The sequence below is a fragment of the Marmota marmota genome, unplaced genomic scaffold (assembly GCF_001458135.2).
Source record: "Marmota marmota marmota unplaced genomic scaffold, marMar, whole genome shotgun sequence".
Classification (NCBI taxonomy): Eukaryota; Metazoa; Chordata; class Mammalia; order Rodentia; family Sciuridae; genus Marmota; species Marmota marmota.
Window position 1 is genome coordinate 18,815,365 of NW_025999968.1, and position 16,052 is coordinate 18,831,416.

Below are 16,052 nucleotides of genomic sequence, written 5' to 3' on the forward strand. Positions count from 1 at the left end.
TAACTGTCCTCAGTAGGTATTAGCTACCCATTTTTCCACATTTTCCATGATGTGCATTGTTTTGGGTCCTACAGAAAGCAGATCTGAGACAGAGATTCATATGTAGGAGGTCTGTTGATGGCAAATGATAGAATGACAGCAGTAGTGAAAATGCCAAGAGTGTTTTTATATACTAACTATTCTACACTGTTAACAAACAACCTAATGGGAAAAAAGCAGGAAAAAAAACTGAATAAGTTTTTAGAACAAGAAAACCAGATACCCAATAAACATGAATAGTGAAGAAAATTCATTAATAGTGAAGAAAATGCAAATTAAAATAATATTGTAATATTATTTTGTACAGTTTCTCAACCTTGGCAGTGCTGATATTTTGGATCTGATCATTCTTGGTTGTGGTGGGCTGTCCTATGCATTATAGGATGTTAGGAGCATTTCCAGTTTCTATCTACTAGATGTTAGTAGCACCTCCCTTTCTCATTATGGTAATCAAAAATGTTTCCAGGGTTGAGAATTTAGCTCAGTAGTAGAGCATTTGCATAGCATGTAGGATGCCTGGAGTTCCACCTCCAGTACTAAACAAAAACAAAAAATGAAGAAGAAATATTTCCAGACATTGTCAAATATCCTGTAGGGCTGTAGGGCTCCAGCTTGACATGACCACAGCTGTCTTGGTCATAACTGATTTTGCCTTTTGGTTAACCTTGACACACATCTCAAACTCTACAGGACAAAAAGTTGTGAGATGGTCATCCAAGTTTGTTGTACCAGGCTAGCCACATTTGCCTAGACTGTTTCTTAACTGAAGTTGGACCTGTTGATAGTTTTTGTTAGCGGCCAGGTACATTCTGGTTGGCTACAGCCCACCAAAGCATATAACTCCCTTCTTTCTACCTTGGGGTATGGGTATCTTCCAGCCTTGCTGCCTCTTTCTTTAATCTTACGGTATATTCTACCTTTGGTGGCTGGTTCTGATATCCTGAAACTGGGTTTTTCTAAAACAAGGGGGTAAAATTACCCTTGGCTGAGAACCACTGTTTTAATTAATATCCATTATACTGAAAACAATTGAATGCTGTCATTGTTTCTAATTACTGACAGGAATGATGGGACAGTGGTATTTAAAGCACTGAAAAAGTCTGAATTTTTTAAAATTAAAAAATATAAACCTTTTGGCTCAACCCTTCTAGTAAGATTCTATCAAATGTAGTTATTTATATGAAGCAACTCGCTCTATAACAGTCATTCTGTTCTCCCATTATTCTTTTATCACTTTATCATTTAATCACTGTGGTCTGAGTCTATTTACAAATGTTGATTATCAGTGTTAGGTAATTGTTTCCTCTCATTTCAGAACTCTCTTGATAGAGCCCAGGCAGCCAAGAACAAAGGCAATAAATATTTTAAAGCAGGAAAATATGAACAAGCTATTCAGTGCTATACTGAGGCTATTAGTTTATGCCCTACAGAGAAGAATGTCGACCTTTCCACGTTTTATCAAAACAGAGCTGCTGCCTTTGAACAGTTGGTATGTACTCTAGATTGTTTTCTCTGTTCCTTTTACTTTTCTATATTTTCTTAAAATTTCAGTTACTGCTACTCAAATCTAATACATTTTTTGAAGTTATTTTGAAATTTCAGGATTTTTGTTCTTAATTTCCTTTAATTTAAAAAAAATCTTTGGAAATTAAATTTAGTTTTGATGGCTACAAATGTACTCCAAACTTATATTTGTTTCAGCTTTTATAAAATTGGTTTTTGTAGAAAATTAAAGTTTTCTTGTGACCCTGTCTTCATCTATTTCTCAACCTGTATCTGAATAGTTGTATGTATGTAAGAGGGAAAAATACCAAAGATGAATTCCTTTTATGTATGTTGGGGTTTTTTTTCAGTTGTCACAATATCTCTTACACCTTTTAACATCAGCATATGCAGATGTTTCATTCTTTTTAAAGGCTACATGTTAGGATCATTGTATATTTATATGGGTAGATTGATACACAGAATAATGGAGAAGAAAATATTATAAATAAAAGCAGTATTATGTTATTTGCTTGGAGGCAAGAGAGAGTTTGTTGTTTTTAAAGAGGCATGAAAGTTCCTATAGAGCATTAAGAGAGATGAAATTGAAAAAACCAGATCAGGAAAAACTTTATAGGTAATATTAAAGAGTTTGGATTTGATTCTGAGTATAATGGAAACATTTAAAGTTTTTAAGCGGGGCAAGAACATTATCCGAGATTGCTCGCACTGTTCTGTCAAAAAAAACCCAGAATGGTCACTGGGAAGACCCAGGTAAGGGTATTGCAGTAACCTCAGTGTGACATGAAGGAAACTGAAGACCAACAAAACTTGCCTCTTGAATTGGATGTGAAAGGCAAAAAGCAAGGATTTTAATACCAGTGGGTGGAAAGGAATGAGACCGCTGAGTAGACAACTTGAGAAATGTCTGTATTTTAGGAAAGTGATCTGGGCTAGAGATAAATTTAAGAACCTTATTTTAGATATTATAGAAAGACAGTAGATATAATTGTATAGGGAAAGAGAAGTGATGAGGCCATGGAGATTCCAGCATGTAGAGATCAAGTAGAGGGAGAGAATTCAAAAAGGAAACTGAGAAGGAACTGCCAGTGAGATAGGTGGAAATCAAGTGAAGTGGCAACTCTGGAATATTGGCCCTTGTTGTTGGAGGGGGATAGCTATAGGGAGTTACAGAATCAAATAAGGAATTTTAAAAGATGGACTATACTAGAGCAAGTGTTTTTATAGTTATAGAAATAGCTTAGAAGAGAAGCAGAGAAGAGATAGCTGAAAGAGTGAAGTCCTTGATCCAGATTATGAGAGAAGGGTTAGCTTTTGATGAAAATGGGTGTTTCCTCAGTTTTAATAGGAGCAAAGAAGGAAATGGTATGAAAAAGCTGCAGGTATGTTTGTAGATTTGGAGGTAGAAAGATGTCCTAAGTATGTCTGTTGCCTTTTTAAAAAAAAAATCTGGTTGCCTTAGCACAGATATTTGTATGAGCTTTTATAGTATATAGTAGATATTAATTCTTGGTACTGGGAATACATTTTTTATTATAGGACTCCAAATACTTGGCCTGCTAAGTCTGGAAAACTGATGTCTGTTGAACAGTACTTTCATTAGTGTGACTCTGATCATTTCAATTCTTATCAATATTTTAAATTATAGCAAAAATGGAAAGAGGTGGCCGAAGATTGTACAAAGGCTGTTGAACTTAATCCCAAATATGTGAAAGCTCTCTTCAGACGTGCAAAAGCCCATGAAAAGTTAGACAATAAGAAGGAATGTTTAGAAGGTAAGAATGTTTTTGTTTTTACATATAAAAATTACTAGAGATGTTGTGGTCATTGGTAAATATATGTGAAACTTTATCTTGTGAGCAGATAAATCAGTTAATTCTCTTTAATAAAAAGTTAAATTTTTCCCCAATTGAGACTTTGTTTTTTAGTTTAAATTGAAATTGCTGATATTTAAATATTATCTTTGTTCTCAACTATGGTGTTAAATGGGTATTAAAATTTGGAGGTTATACACCACACATTTTAAGTTTGGCATTTAGTAAGGATTGGTATAACTCCATGAGTAAGAAAACTAGAAAAAGGTTTTAGCAAGTGATAGTGTTTCTAAGATTCTATATATTTTCAGTTAATATCCTATATAAATATGAAATTACTTGAGTCTTAGAGAAAACACTTTTTTTGTCCTTCATATTTTCAGACATTTTATGCCCAATTGCAAATTATGTAACTGGTACAAAACATTCAAGTGAATTTTTTATTCTTAATAAATGCTATAAATGTTCTACTGCCTTTAATTGGCCTTTTCTGCTTCCAAAACTGCAATTAAGATAATAGAACACTGACTTTTAAAGTACATTTTTCTAGGTGATGTGAAGCTTAAAACCAGAGTGTAATATCTACAGCATAAAAGTGCTTTCTGCTGCATGTTCAGATTTGCTTTTAAAACATCAATAAGATTTAGCCATAATTAGTGTTGTTATAAAGATCCCCTCCCCCACGTGTTGGGGATCCAACCCAGGATCTCACAAATGGAAAGCACACCTATCACTTTGTCATCAGACCAAAGTAACATTTTAAAAGGCTCATTTTTTTTAAAGGTCTGCATTATCAAATGCAAATGCTTTAGAGAACATTTTAGCAAAATTTGAGGTTTTCTGGTATTGTGACATTTGATAGGAGTGTTGATTTAGAAAGGGGTAACCTAAATTGGAGTTTTAGAAGAAAAGGGATAAGAAAAAGAAAGACATTGTCACTAGCCAAAGTTATCAAGGGAATGCAACAACAGACTGATTTGTTCAGAGAAGCAAAGATGTAGAATTGTTAGAAAATTGAGTTCAGAAAGAGAAGGAACAGCCATTGTTTTGAATATTTTGAATGGTTAAGGAACCACCAATCTTGTAAACTGCAGTAATTTCATACTAATACTTATGTTTCGATCACTTTTAGATGTCACTGCTGTATGTATATTAGAAGGGTTCCAAAATCAACAAAGCATGCTCTTAGCTGATAAAGTTCTTAAACTTCTTGGAAAAGAGAAAGCCAAAGAAAAATACAAAGTAAGTTAATCTGAGTTGGGTAGTGGTGGTGGTGGTGGGGGGTAATACATTATAAAGGGTAATTTTTAATTTATGCTACTTGAATTTAGGCATGGTGATAAGGGTAACAACTGAAATTGTAACTGGATTATATTTCTTTTTTTCCCTTGAGCTTGAGCTTTGTGGTATATCCTTTTTCAGTTGTACTATAGACTTTATTGAGTGCTATACTTGGAGAACATAGGAGTCCACCTCTATCCCTGCCACACTGTGTCCCACACGCCAAATCCAGTCTGCTCCCTAATATCCAACCACTCACAAATTGTTTTTAATTGTAACATACAGAGGCTGGCCCTCAAGGCCTAAACTATTTAGTACCTGGCCTTTTACAGAAATAGTTTATTTAATTCAACAAATAGTTATTAAAGTTCTATGCTGGAGGAATAGGGTCCCTTACCTTATGGAATTACAATTTAGTGAGAGACACTGTTACTAAGTGTAAAAGACCTGTTGTAGCTAAGTGGCCAAGGGAAGAAGTAAGTAGAGTTCTAGGAGAGTAGCAAAGATTCAGTACATATACGTGTGTGTGTGTGTGTGTGTGTGTGTGTAATTTTCATCTCTAAATGTTAGTGGAATTACACAGTTTAAAACAGGTTTCTTCACTTTAGGACTTGAATATACTAAAATGTGTTGTGAAAGTATAAGAAGAATATAATAGGTCTCAGTCTCTTAAAACTATGGAACTTTTTTTCCTTGAGTATCTTATAAGGCTGGTATTCCTCAAAAACACTTTGTGAAACATCATATTAGGGTCTCATAATTGAGACTTGAAGGAATCTAGTTTATTTGTATATGTTTACAGAATGTCACTTTTGAGTAGACTAGTTGGTTTGCAAAAGTGCTAAGAAAATACAAATAACCTCTATTTGCATAGGTTACATATTGCTTTTCACATATTTTTTAATCACTTTATATGCTACTTTGTAAATCGCAGAATACTTTTCATATTATTTTGATTTTTTAACAACCCTATAAAATAAATATGGGAAGTATTTCAATTGTGATTTTAGAGATGAGAACTAGAGGGTTAATGACATGAATGAGGTCGTGTAACTAATAAGTGGCAGAATTTTTATCCTTTTCCTGTGATAGTTAAGTCCATTGCTTATAGAATAGTATTTTTATTTTAAAATTTTAACCACGTGTGGAAAGCAGGGAGGTGGTAGCCTCATTTCTAAGCTAAAATGGGAAACTAAAAGACTTAGTAATTTACCCAATTTCCAGTAAATGCTATTTACATTTCTGTTTAAGCTTTTCCCATAAAGTGATAAATGATTGCCACTATATATTTCTTCTCAGATCTGTCTTTAGTGAAATGTTGAAGTGAGGCATATTTGTCGCTTGATAAGTGATCCCTTTGATTCAAAATATTTTTTTGTTTTACTCTAAGACAAATTGAATCTCTTCCCAGGGAAAGCAGGAAGATAAATACAGGTGTTTTTATAGTACTATAACAGAATACCACAGATTGGGTAATTAAGAAAGTAATTTGTTTCTTATAGTTCTGTAGGCTAGGAAGTTCAGTTTAGTATCAAGGTGCTGGCATCTGTAAGTGTCTTTGTGCTGTGTCATTCTATAGAGGTACAAGAGTTGATTTTTTTTTTTTTTTATAAGGAATCCGCTATTTTGTTAACTAACCCACTTCTCAAATAATGATAATAATCCATTCTTGAGGATAGAAGCCTCATAACTTATTCACTTCTTATAAAGTCCAAACTCCCAACAGTGTTGCACTGGGGACACATTCATAGCACAATTGTAGCAATGAGGTCTCCTTAGATTTCTTTTTCAGTTTTCTTCTATCCTACACTTATCTGAGATTAGATAATTTACTTACAAAGCCAGATTCCTTTTTTCCTCTTTAAATACAAAGACATTAAAATCTACCAAGATAATAATGATGACATTTGTTATACATAAAAATTAAATATCATATTTTCATTTTAAACCTGTTGGGTTCAATTTTGAAAAAAGTCCAAAAAATATCTTATGGAGGGCTGGGTTCTGATGGCACACACCTGTAAGCCTAGCCATTTAGGAGACTGAATCAGGAAGAATGCAAGTTTGAGATCAGCATTGGCAACTTAGGGAGCTCCTGTCTCAAAAATGTCTGGCAGACACCCCAGATTCAATCCCAAATACCACAAAACAAAAATAATAAATCTTAAGAGAGCTCTTTGGCTATGTTACTTCATCTTTAGTTAAAACTTTCAAAAATTATGCTTCATAAGGAGAAATAAGAACTCAAAAAATTATGAATCAAGTAGCTATGCCAAAAATAAATAATTAATATAGGAAATGTGTCCAGGAAATTACCATTTTTTTAGATGCAATATGACTTTCAGTGGTTTTTGCCAGTAATGGAAATCATCAGAGGAAAGCCCATGGTAAATGATTTTAACATTTTTTGTAACAGTTATTCTTAGTGTTCTGCTGTGTGTATCCTTTTTCTTATATTTAAAACATGGTTAAATTTCAGAATCGTGAACCTCTGATGCCATCTCCACAGTTTATCAAATCTTACTTCAGTTCTTTCACTGATGATATCATTTCTCAGCCCATGCTGAAAGGAGAGAAATCTGATGAAGATAAAGACAAGGAAGGAGAAGCGTTAGAAGTAAAAGAAAAGTGAGTACATAAAGCATGGTGTCTACTGAACAGCTTTTTTGGTGCCATGTACTTATCCTTGAGCTTAAATAGGTTCAGTCACCTAAAAAAAAAAAATCGTATCCACAGATATGGATAGATAATTAAAAACGTCTATATTATCATTATTATTGTAAAAATACTTCTCTTTCTACTGTGTGTTTGTTACTTTTCTGGTGACTCAACTTTTTACTGCCACAACTATCCTGCTTTTAAGTCCTTTGTGATATTCTCAAGTCAGGTGGTTTGAATAGAGGCACTAACTTGAAAATTATCGTGTAGCTCAACACCCAAATGTTAGAGCCAGGTTATTTTTAGTTTATAAGTTGTGAGGTGCTTAGGAGTGCTTAAGGAGTAAATTTCTTCAAGGTTTTTTCTGCTTGCCCAGGAAATTACCATTTTTTAGATTTCTTATGATTGATCTTATAGAGAGCTAAAACCAAAGCACATGATGCTATGTTTACAACTGGAGATCTAGCCATATAAGGTAGTTTATGCCATCTAGCCTGCTTCCCATTCATTATTTATCACTTACTTGTGTTTTGCAGTGAAATCTGACTCTCGGCTAAGAGAAGGCACAGTATTAGTACCAACATGACATTTTTAAATGATTTTGGATGGAAGAGCAATATTGTTCAAGTAGTAAAATATAACTGGATTTTTGCATCTAAAGCATTAGAGGGTTTGGAAAGCAGATTGTTTTTGATCTTTATCTCCACTTTTTCTATTGTTGTTGCCACTTTTTAGATGTACAAATATTAATTGATATATGTTCTTTTAAAAATCATAGTTAGGAAATAAATGTTTGAGATAACTGATATCTCTGGTGACACTGATGTAAATAATTTCCTCTTCTGGTAAGGAAATAGTCTTTCTTTCATAAAAACTAAGTGAAATTAATTATTTTAAGAGCTATATGACAGGACATAGCTAGTTCTCATCAGAACACTAACTGGATTTGTCCTCAAATTTCTAAATTCTGTTTGACTCATAACCTTAGCTTCATCATCTTTTAAATGAAGCTAGTAATAGTTATCTTGCAGGGTTATTTAGGAGTTTAGTAATAGTTAGCTTGCAGGGTTTTTGGGGGGTTTAGAGATCATGATTGTATATACTTAGCGCTTCAGTTCTCAACAAGGAGTAACTTTTTTACTTTTGATTTGTTTCTGTTTGTTAGCCCAGTGACCTAAAGAATAAAAGAGAGTATAAGAACTATTAGAATGTGATTATAGAAAATGTTAGTGCAAAATTAAAATATTTTAATTGATATAAGTTTTAAGTTGCATGCCAGTTTTCTTTATACCTAATATAACAACTGCAATGAGAAAATATACTTTAATTTATACTTATACAGATGTTCCTTGGCTTAATGGAGTTATATTCCAATAAACATGTCAAAGGTTGAAAATACCATAAGTCAAATGTATTTTACTATACCTAAGCTACTGTGTATTATAACTGAGCAACATAGTACGCTGTAGAGTATTGGTTTTGTCCTCATGATCCCATGGCTCACTGGAAACTGGCTTGCTGCCACTGCATAGAATCATACAAGAGTATTGTATCGCATATCACCAGCCCATGGTAAGATTAGAATTCAAAGTATGGTTTTTACTGAAATGTATCAAGTTAACACCTTAAAAGAATAATAAGCAATATTGTGCTCACTGCAGTTTTAAAAACAAGCATCTTTTAAAGTCGTATTTGATAGGAGAGTCTTCCTTTAAATTTTCTTCTTTAATAAGTCCAGTTAATAACTCTAGGTCTGTTCTTTTAGGTAACACGTGAATCTTCTGTAAGAGGAGTCCATTAGTAATTACCTGTCTTCAATCTTGTTCCCTTTTTCAGTCTGTGCTCCACAAAACAGTGATCTTTACAAAGCCCGGCTCTGATAATACTTCTTACCTTGGCTTCTATGATATTAAACTCATTTGATTATTTCCTATTTCTCTGTTCCTCTGTTAGGCATTAAACAACTGTTGAGTGTTATCAATGTGCCAGACAGGAAGGAAAATAAGCCAGGATCCTTACAGACCAGTCTGTGTCTTTGATTAGCTCATCTTTTGATGTATCTAAGCCAAGGTGTTAACTTCAGAATTCTGCCATTGACTCTGCAGGTTCTTTTTTTAACAGCCAACTAAACCATCAGGAAAAACTCATTTTACCTCATAAATCCTAATTCATTTAACTTCTACCTTCCAACTCCAGTTCCACACTGGTTGATTAACTTCTTAAGGCAACGTAGATAATTACTTAACATAGGTGTGGTAAATGTGGCAAGATTTTAGCATTTGGTCCTTTCATAGTAAATCATTACCTCTGTTTGTTTTCATCTTCAGTTCTGGATATTTAAAAGCCAAACAGTACATGGAAGAAGAAAACTATGACAAAATCATAAGTGAATGCTCAAAAGAAATAGAAGCTCAAGGCAAATACATGGCAGAAGCATTATTACTCCGGGCTACCTTCTACCTGCTTATTGGCAATGCCAATGCAGCCAAACCTGATTTAGATAAGGTCATCAGTTTGAAAGAAGCTAATGTGAAGGTACATTTTGAACTGCATGTGCATATGAAAAATTTAATAAATAGAAATGATGCTTTTATAGATATTTTGCCAGCTATTTTAGCATTTTACTTGTCATTCTCCAAAAGGCTATTTTTGCTTCAGATGAAATTATACCTAATGCTGAAAAAATAGGAGTAGTGAATCTAAAAGATAAAATATTAATAATATGTATCTTCAACTAGGAAAGTATTTTTTTTTGTAACATCTAGTAGTTTCAGCTTCCCAGTGTAGCTATTTCCTACTATATTGGACTATGTTTGGGTAATGATAAGGATAATGTAGCAATGTTATTGGTACTACTGTAGGTAGCTTGAGATCCATAATACCAGATTATAAACATGTTTAATGAGACTAAACAAATAAGAAGAAAGGTTTTGTTATAGGAAGAAAAAAAAAAACAGGTTCTAAAACTACAATATATTTTGTGTTATAGGAAGGAAAAAAATGATTCTAAAAATGTGATATATTCCTATACTGAAATTTTTTGTAGTTGTGTGGTTGGGATAGCTTTTCATTTTCCAAGTGTTCTTAATGTGTTTGTGATAATTTTCATAATTAAGATGGGGATATCTTGAATTACATGATTCTTTTACTTAGTGCCACAAGACACAACTTAGCCAACTGTTAACTACATTCCTTCTTAGTGTTATAATCTCTGTAGCCTGTTTCTTCATTGAATTAAGTGAACTCAGTAGTTTCTTTTACTTCCAAATGAATCATTCATATATTGAGGAATATAAAAGTTGTTTTTAAAGCTTAAAATTTGTAAAAGTTTCAAAATTAGATTTTCTAGTTGACGATAGCTTCCTAATATTATATTTATTTCCTGCTGATATTTGTGAAGATTTGTGATCTATTATTTTGGGGGGTTTTGTTTGTTTATTTGTTTGTTTTTGGTACTGGAGATTGAACCCAGGGGTGTTTTACCACTGACCTACATCCCCAGCCCCTTTTTATTTTTTTGAAACAGGGCATTAAACTTTTTTTTTTTTTTTAAGAATGTGGGGGGCCATTCTCGTTTTATATATACATGTAATTGACCTACATAGTGTTGCTTAGAACAAAATTTTTTTTATTTTTTTAGTGCTGGGGATTGAACCCAGGGCCTTGTGCATGCTAGGCAAGCACTCTACCTTGATACAGCTGAGCTATATCCCTAGCCCCTATTTGTTTTTTTAATCAGAACTTTTAATTAACAACAAGTAGTAAAGATGTCTGCTATATGCCATGTATAAAATTAACCCAGAATGGATCAGATTTCCAAATGTAAGAGCTTAGAATATAAAACTCTTAGAAGAAAACAGATGAGTAAATGCTTATTATATCGTATTAGGCAGGGGTTCCTGAGATATGACCCTGAAAGCACAAATATCCAAAAAAAGATAACTGGACTTCATCAAAATTAAAAACTTTTATGTTTGACAATAGAGTTTTACTCAGCCACAAAGAAGAATGAAATAATGGCATTTGCTGGTAAATGGATAGGAATGGAGATAACTATGCTAAGCGAAATAAGCCAGGCTCAGAAAATCAAGGGTTGAATGTTTTCTTGATACATGGAAGCTAGAGCAAAATAAGGGAAAGAAGATAGTTGGAGATGAGATCAGATATCAAGGTATAGGGGGATATCAGTGGAATAGAAGGAAGAGAACAAGAGGGAAGGAGGAAGGAAGGGAAAGGGGAAGAAATTTGGAATGTATTTAACAAAATCATGTTATAGTCACATGTAAAGGTACCAAAGGGAATTTCACCTTTATGTTTATGTAGAAAGCATTAATAAAAAATAAATAAAGGATTGAAAAGATTAGAGTTGAGGAGAGAAAATAGGGGGCGAGAGAAAGGGGAAAAGGGGGAGTGGGAATTGAAACCAGATTCCTTGTATATATAATTTTATCAATGAACCCAAATACTGTGTATAATTATACTGCTCTAATTAAAATTTTTAAAAAAAACTTTTGTATAAAAAAGACACCATTAAAAAGAGAAAAACACCTTCCATAGAATGGGAGAAAACACTCATAGATTATTTATCTGGTAAGGGCTTGTAAATGGCTAGTAATAACATGAAAATATATATGCTTGCATCATTAGTTATTAGGAAAATGTAAATCAAAAGCACAATGAGAGCTGGGCATATTGGCAAATAGCTGTAATCCTAGCTGTTTGGGAGGCTGAGGCAGGGAAGATTTGTGAGTTCCAGGCTAACTTGAACAACTTATTGAGACCCTTTCTCAAATTAAGGGGTATGGGTAGGGGTTTAAAAAAAAAAAAAAAAAAAGGCTCAATGGTAGAGCACTTGCCTGTATGAAGTCTTGGGTTCAGTCTCCAGAATGGTGATGGGGGGACCACAATGAGATGTCACTTCATTCCTACTTGGATAGCTATATAGTAAAAACAGACAATAGGATGTAAGTCAAAAAGATGGATAATAGCATTGGTAAGGATGTAGAAGAATTGAAACCTTCTGTTGCTGGTGAGAATGCAAAATGGTAGAACCTTTTTGCCAGTTTCTTAAAAAGTTAAATATACAGTTACCATGTAATCCAACAATTTCACTCCTCAGTATATACCAAATGTATCCATGAATGTTCATAGCATTGTTATTCATGATAACTAAAGATAGAAGGAACCCCCATGTCCATCAAGTGATGAATGGATAAATAAAACGTGATATATTTTTACAATGAAATGTTATTTAGCCATAAAAAAAGAATGGATAATATATGCTATGACACACATGAACTGTAAAAGCATTTGCTAAATGAAAGAAGCAGTACAAAAAAAAAAAGACCACATTATATATGAAACATTCAGAATATGCAAGTCCATAGAAATGAAAAGGAGATGAGTGGTTTTTTCAAGGGATAGAGAGTAGGAGAGAATGGAGTGGCTGTTAATGTGTATAGAGTTTTTTTGGTGGGGGAGGGGGATGATGGAATATTCTGAATGATCCATGCACAATCTAGTGATAGTGATACTAAAAACAACTAAAGTGATACTAAAAACAACTGTTGACATGTACACTTTAAAGGGATGACCTTTGTAGCATGTAAATTCCATCAGTTTGTTTTTTAAAACAACTAAATTTTGTGTGTGGGGGGGGAGTAATGATGAACCTTTTCTTTTGGGTCCATAGCTTCGAGCAAACGCCCTCATCAAAAGAGGCAGCATGTACATGCAACAGCAGCAGCCTTTGCTGTCTACTCAGGATTTTAACATGGCTGCTGACATTGATCCTCAGAATGCAGATGTTTATCACCACCGAGGACAGGTAAATTTGTTTCTTACCTAGAGTTCTGATCTATAGATTGAGTTATTTGGTAACCAGTTTTGAGAATTTCTTGATTTTCTTACGTCATTTCCAATAGCTGTGAAAAAAATATTATAATAGTTTACAATTCGAATTGGCCTTTACTTAATTCATCTTGAACATTTGTCTTAATTATAGGTTAGTTTATTGTTTCTACAAATTAACTCGGTATTGAATAATTACTACATACTGAATATTAGCTATGATAACAGAAGAGACACTAGGTACCTAACTGACATTTAGTTTAATTATTTTGAATTGCATTTATGTATTTTTTCCCTAGCTGAAAATACTGCTTGATCAAGTTGAAGAAGCAGTGGCAGATTTTGATGAATGTATTAGATTAAGACCTGAGTCTGCTCTGGCACAAGCTCAGAAATGTTTTGCATTGGTAAGTACTACTTTGTTTTGTAATTCCTAATTATTTTTATTTGCAGGGTCAACAGAAATGAGTATCTCATTGTCTTTCAGAAAAATCGGTTTTTCACCCAAAGGATGACTGCAGGGGGTACAGAATACTAATAAGCATATATGTTAACTCATATGTACCTCCTGTATTTCTCTAGGTGTTTTGAGTTCATCTTGACAGATATTTGATCCTGGGTTTATGCTGTCCTAAACAGAACTGGTCTGCTTTTCTATAATAGAACAGCATAGAAAAAAAAAGCATTTTGAGGAAATAGTTTATAATCATGACCACATAACTGTTGTCTTCGTTCTTCCTTTATAGAACTGTTCCTTGACACTCAGAAACAAAAAACTGAAAAGGTGAATTTATTAAAATTAAGTAACCAGAGTCCTAAAAGAATTTTCCTTTTAAAAAAAGAAATTGCATCTACAACATAAACACACTCATAGATGAAAAATGAGACAAAAATTTATCAAGTTAAAAATTCCCCCATGTAGCCAGGCATGGTGGTACACACATAATCCCAGCGGCAAAGGAGGCTGAGGCAGGAGGATCATGAGTTCAAAGCCTGCCTCAGCAAGAGTGAGGCACTAAGCAACTCAGTGAGACCCTACTCTAAATAAAATACAAAATAGGGCTGGGAGTGTGGCTCCGTGGTCAAGTGTTTAATCCCTGGTACCCCCCCAAAAAAAATTCCTCCATGTAGCTGGGCACACTGGCGCAAACCTGTAATTGCCAAATTTGAGGCCAGCTCTTTGGTTCCCTGCTGCTGTGATATTTCCTTGAAACCCTTTGGACACAAATTATAACAAATCACCTGCTATTCTGGAAAGAATTATGTAATTTTGTGTTTTCTATAATATGTTCTAGAAGTTGTTGAATTCTTGGTTTGACAGACATGTTTTGGTTTTTTTAAACAGTATCGCCAGGCATATACAGGAAACAATTCTTCACAAATCCAGGCAGCTATGAAAGGTTTTGAAGAGGTCATAAAGAAATTTCCAAGGTGTGCTGAAGGCTATGCACTGTATGCTCAGGTAAATGTGATTTTTTAAAGAACTGCATTTGTATGCTGAATCTCAGTATGGAAAACAGTGCTACCTGATTGCAGCTTTTTGCTGTTTCTCGTGGCCCCCAGGATTGTCTAATTCACTCAGGAGAGGCTAAGATGTTGCAGAGTTGAGAAAACATGACCCTAAACTCATAGTGTGGTGAAGTTTATGGCAAACATTTCTTTTGTGTTTTCATTTGGATCTGATTCATAAAAAATAATTACTTTAGGAAAATTTATTGTTTGTAATTGGATGGGGAAAATATTCATGGAGAGGTGTTTTATTTTTCCTTGACTTTTTTACCCAGGCTGGGTATTTTAAGGCTACCTTGAAGTTCTGAGCTCAAGTGATTCTCCTAAGTGCTGTGATTATGGGCACCTTCCACTGTACCCAGCATAGGAAGAATTTTCTTGTTGTTTAATCATTGTCCTTTTAAATGGTTAGCTAGGCTTTTTAATTTAATTTAATGGCTTATTTTAATTTCTTTTTGGTTTGTCTAAAATTTTTGATGCTTTATTGTTATAGGACTGAAGCTATGAAAAGTAGAATTTAAACTTGAATTTAACCTTTTAGTTGAGTCTGAAATTGAAAAATTAATAATTTTCAAATCACCTTTTTCAATAAAAATGATGAGCTTCTTAATGCTTCAGTTATACTTTGCCCCCTCTGAGTCTTTCAAGTTGTAAATTGATTTTGGTATCTGCATAAACTGGCAATCTCATCAGTCTATAGATTTTCTGACTCTTTTTATTACAAAAATTGTTGGAGTTTATTTCCCCACAAACATCACAGAACTCAAAAAACATTTAAAAATTAATAACCCTGATAGATTCCTCTCCCTAAACCATTCTTTTTTCTTTTTAAGTCTCGCCCCCCCCGCCCGAAACCATTCTTAAGGTAGCCTAATTTAGTTTCAGTTTTCTTCATGCTGTCTTGAGGCAGGTTATAAGGAAATTTAGGGAGGGACCGTCACATCACTACATTATCAGGATTGAAATTATGGGATATGAAACAATCCAGAAGTCATTTAACCTCAGTTTGAAATAATGTTATTTCTTAGTCATAGTTCTTTATAGTTCCTGGGATAATAAAATATGAAACACTGGTTGCTAGTTACATATAAAAATTTTATAGAATGTGTCAAAGTTCAAATAAGGCCATTGTACATTTTTATCAGATGACATTTGTATTGATTGGGTATACTGGGGGTTATGCCTTAATTAGTAACAGCCGAGAAAGTGTCACTACCATCATGGAATTTAGAAGGGCTTTTTGGGTGCAGATTTCTATGAGGAGCTAAGAGGTAGCAAAGGCCACTGAGTAGCTTTAAAGAAACCAATACTATCAACAACTTTTCTGCAAAGTTTTTTTTTTTTTTTAATATTTATCTATTTATTTTGTGGTTCTGGGGTTTGAACCCAGGGGTGTTC

The 16,052-nt window shown here is 33.7% G+C and overlaps 1 protein-coding gene across 1 annotated transcript in view; it reads left to right on the forward strand.

Moving 5' to 3' along the window:
- Positions 1–16,052, forward strand: part of Tomm70 (translocase of outer mitochondrial membrane 70) — a 33,805-nt gene that overhangs the window by 10,458 nt on the left and 7,295 nt on the right. Inside the window, exons 2-9 of the mRNA XM_015478582.2 lie at positions 1,355–1,528; positions 3,191–3,317; positions 4,489–4,598; positions 7,117–7,265; positions 9,623–9,830; positions 12,988–13,122; positions 13,445–13,552; positions 14,491–14,607. Coding sequence (XP_015334068.1) covers positions 1,355–1,528; positions 3,191–3,317; positions 4,489–4,598; positions 7,117–7,265; positions 9,623–9,830; positions 12,988–13,122; positions 13,445–13,552; positions 14,491–14,607 — 1,128 coding nt within the window. The remainder of the gene's footprint in view (positions 1–1,354; positions 1,529–3,190; positions 3,318–4,488; positions 4,599–7,116; positions 7,266–9,622; positions 9,831–12,987; positions 13,123–13,444; positions 13,553–14,490; positions 14,608–16,052) is intronic.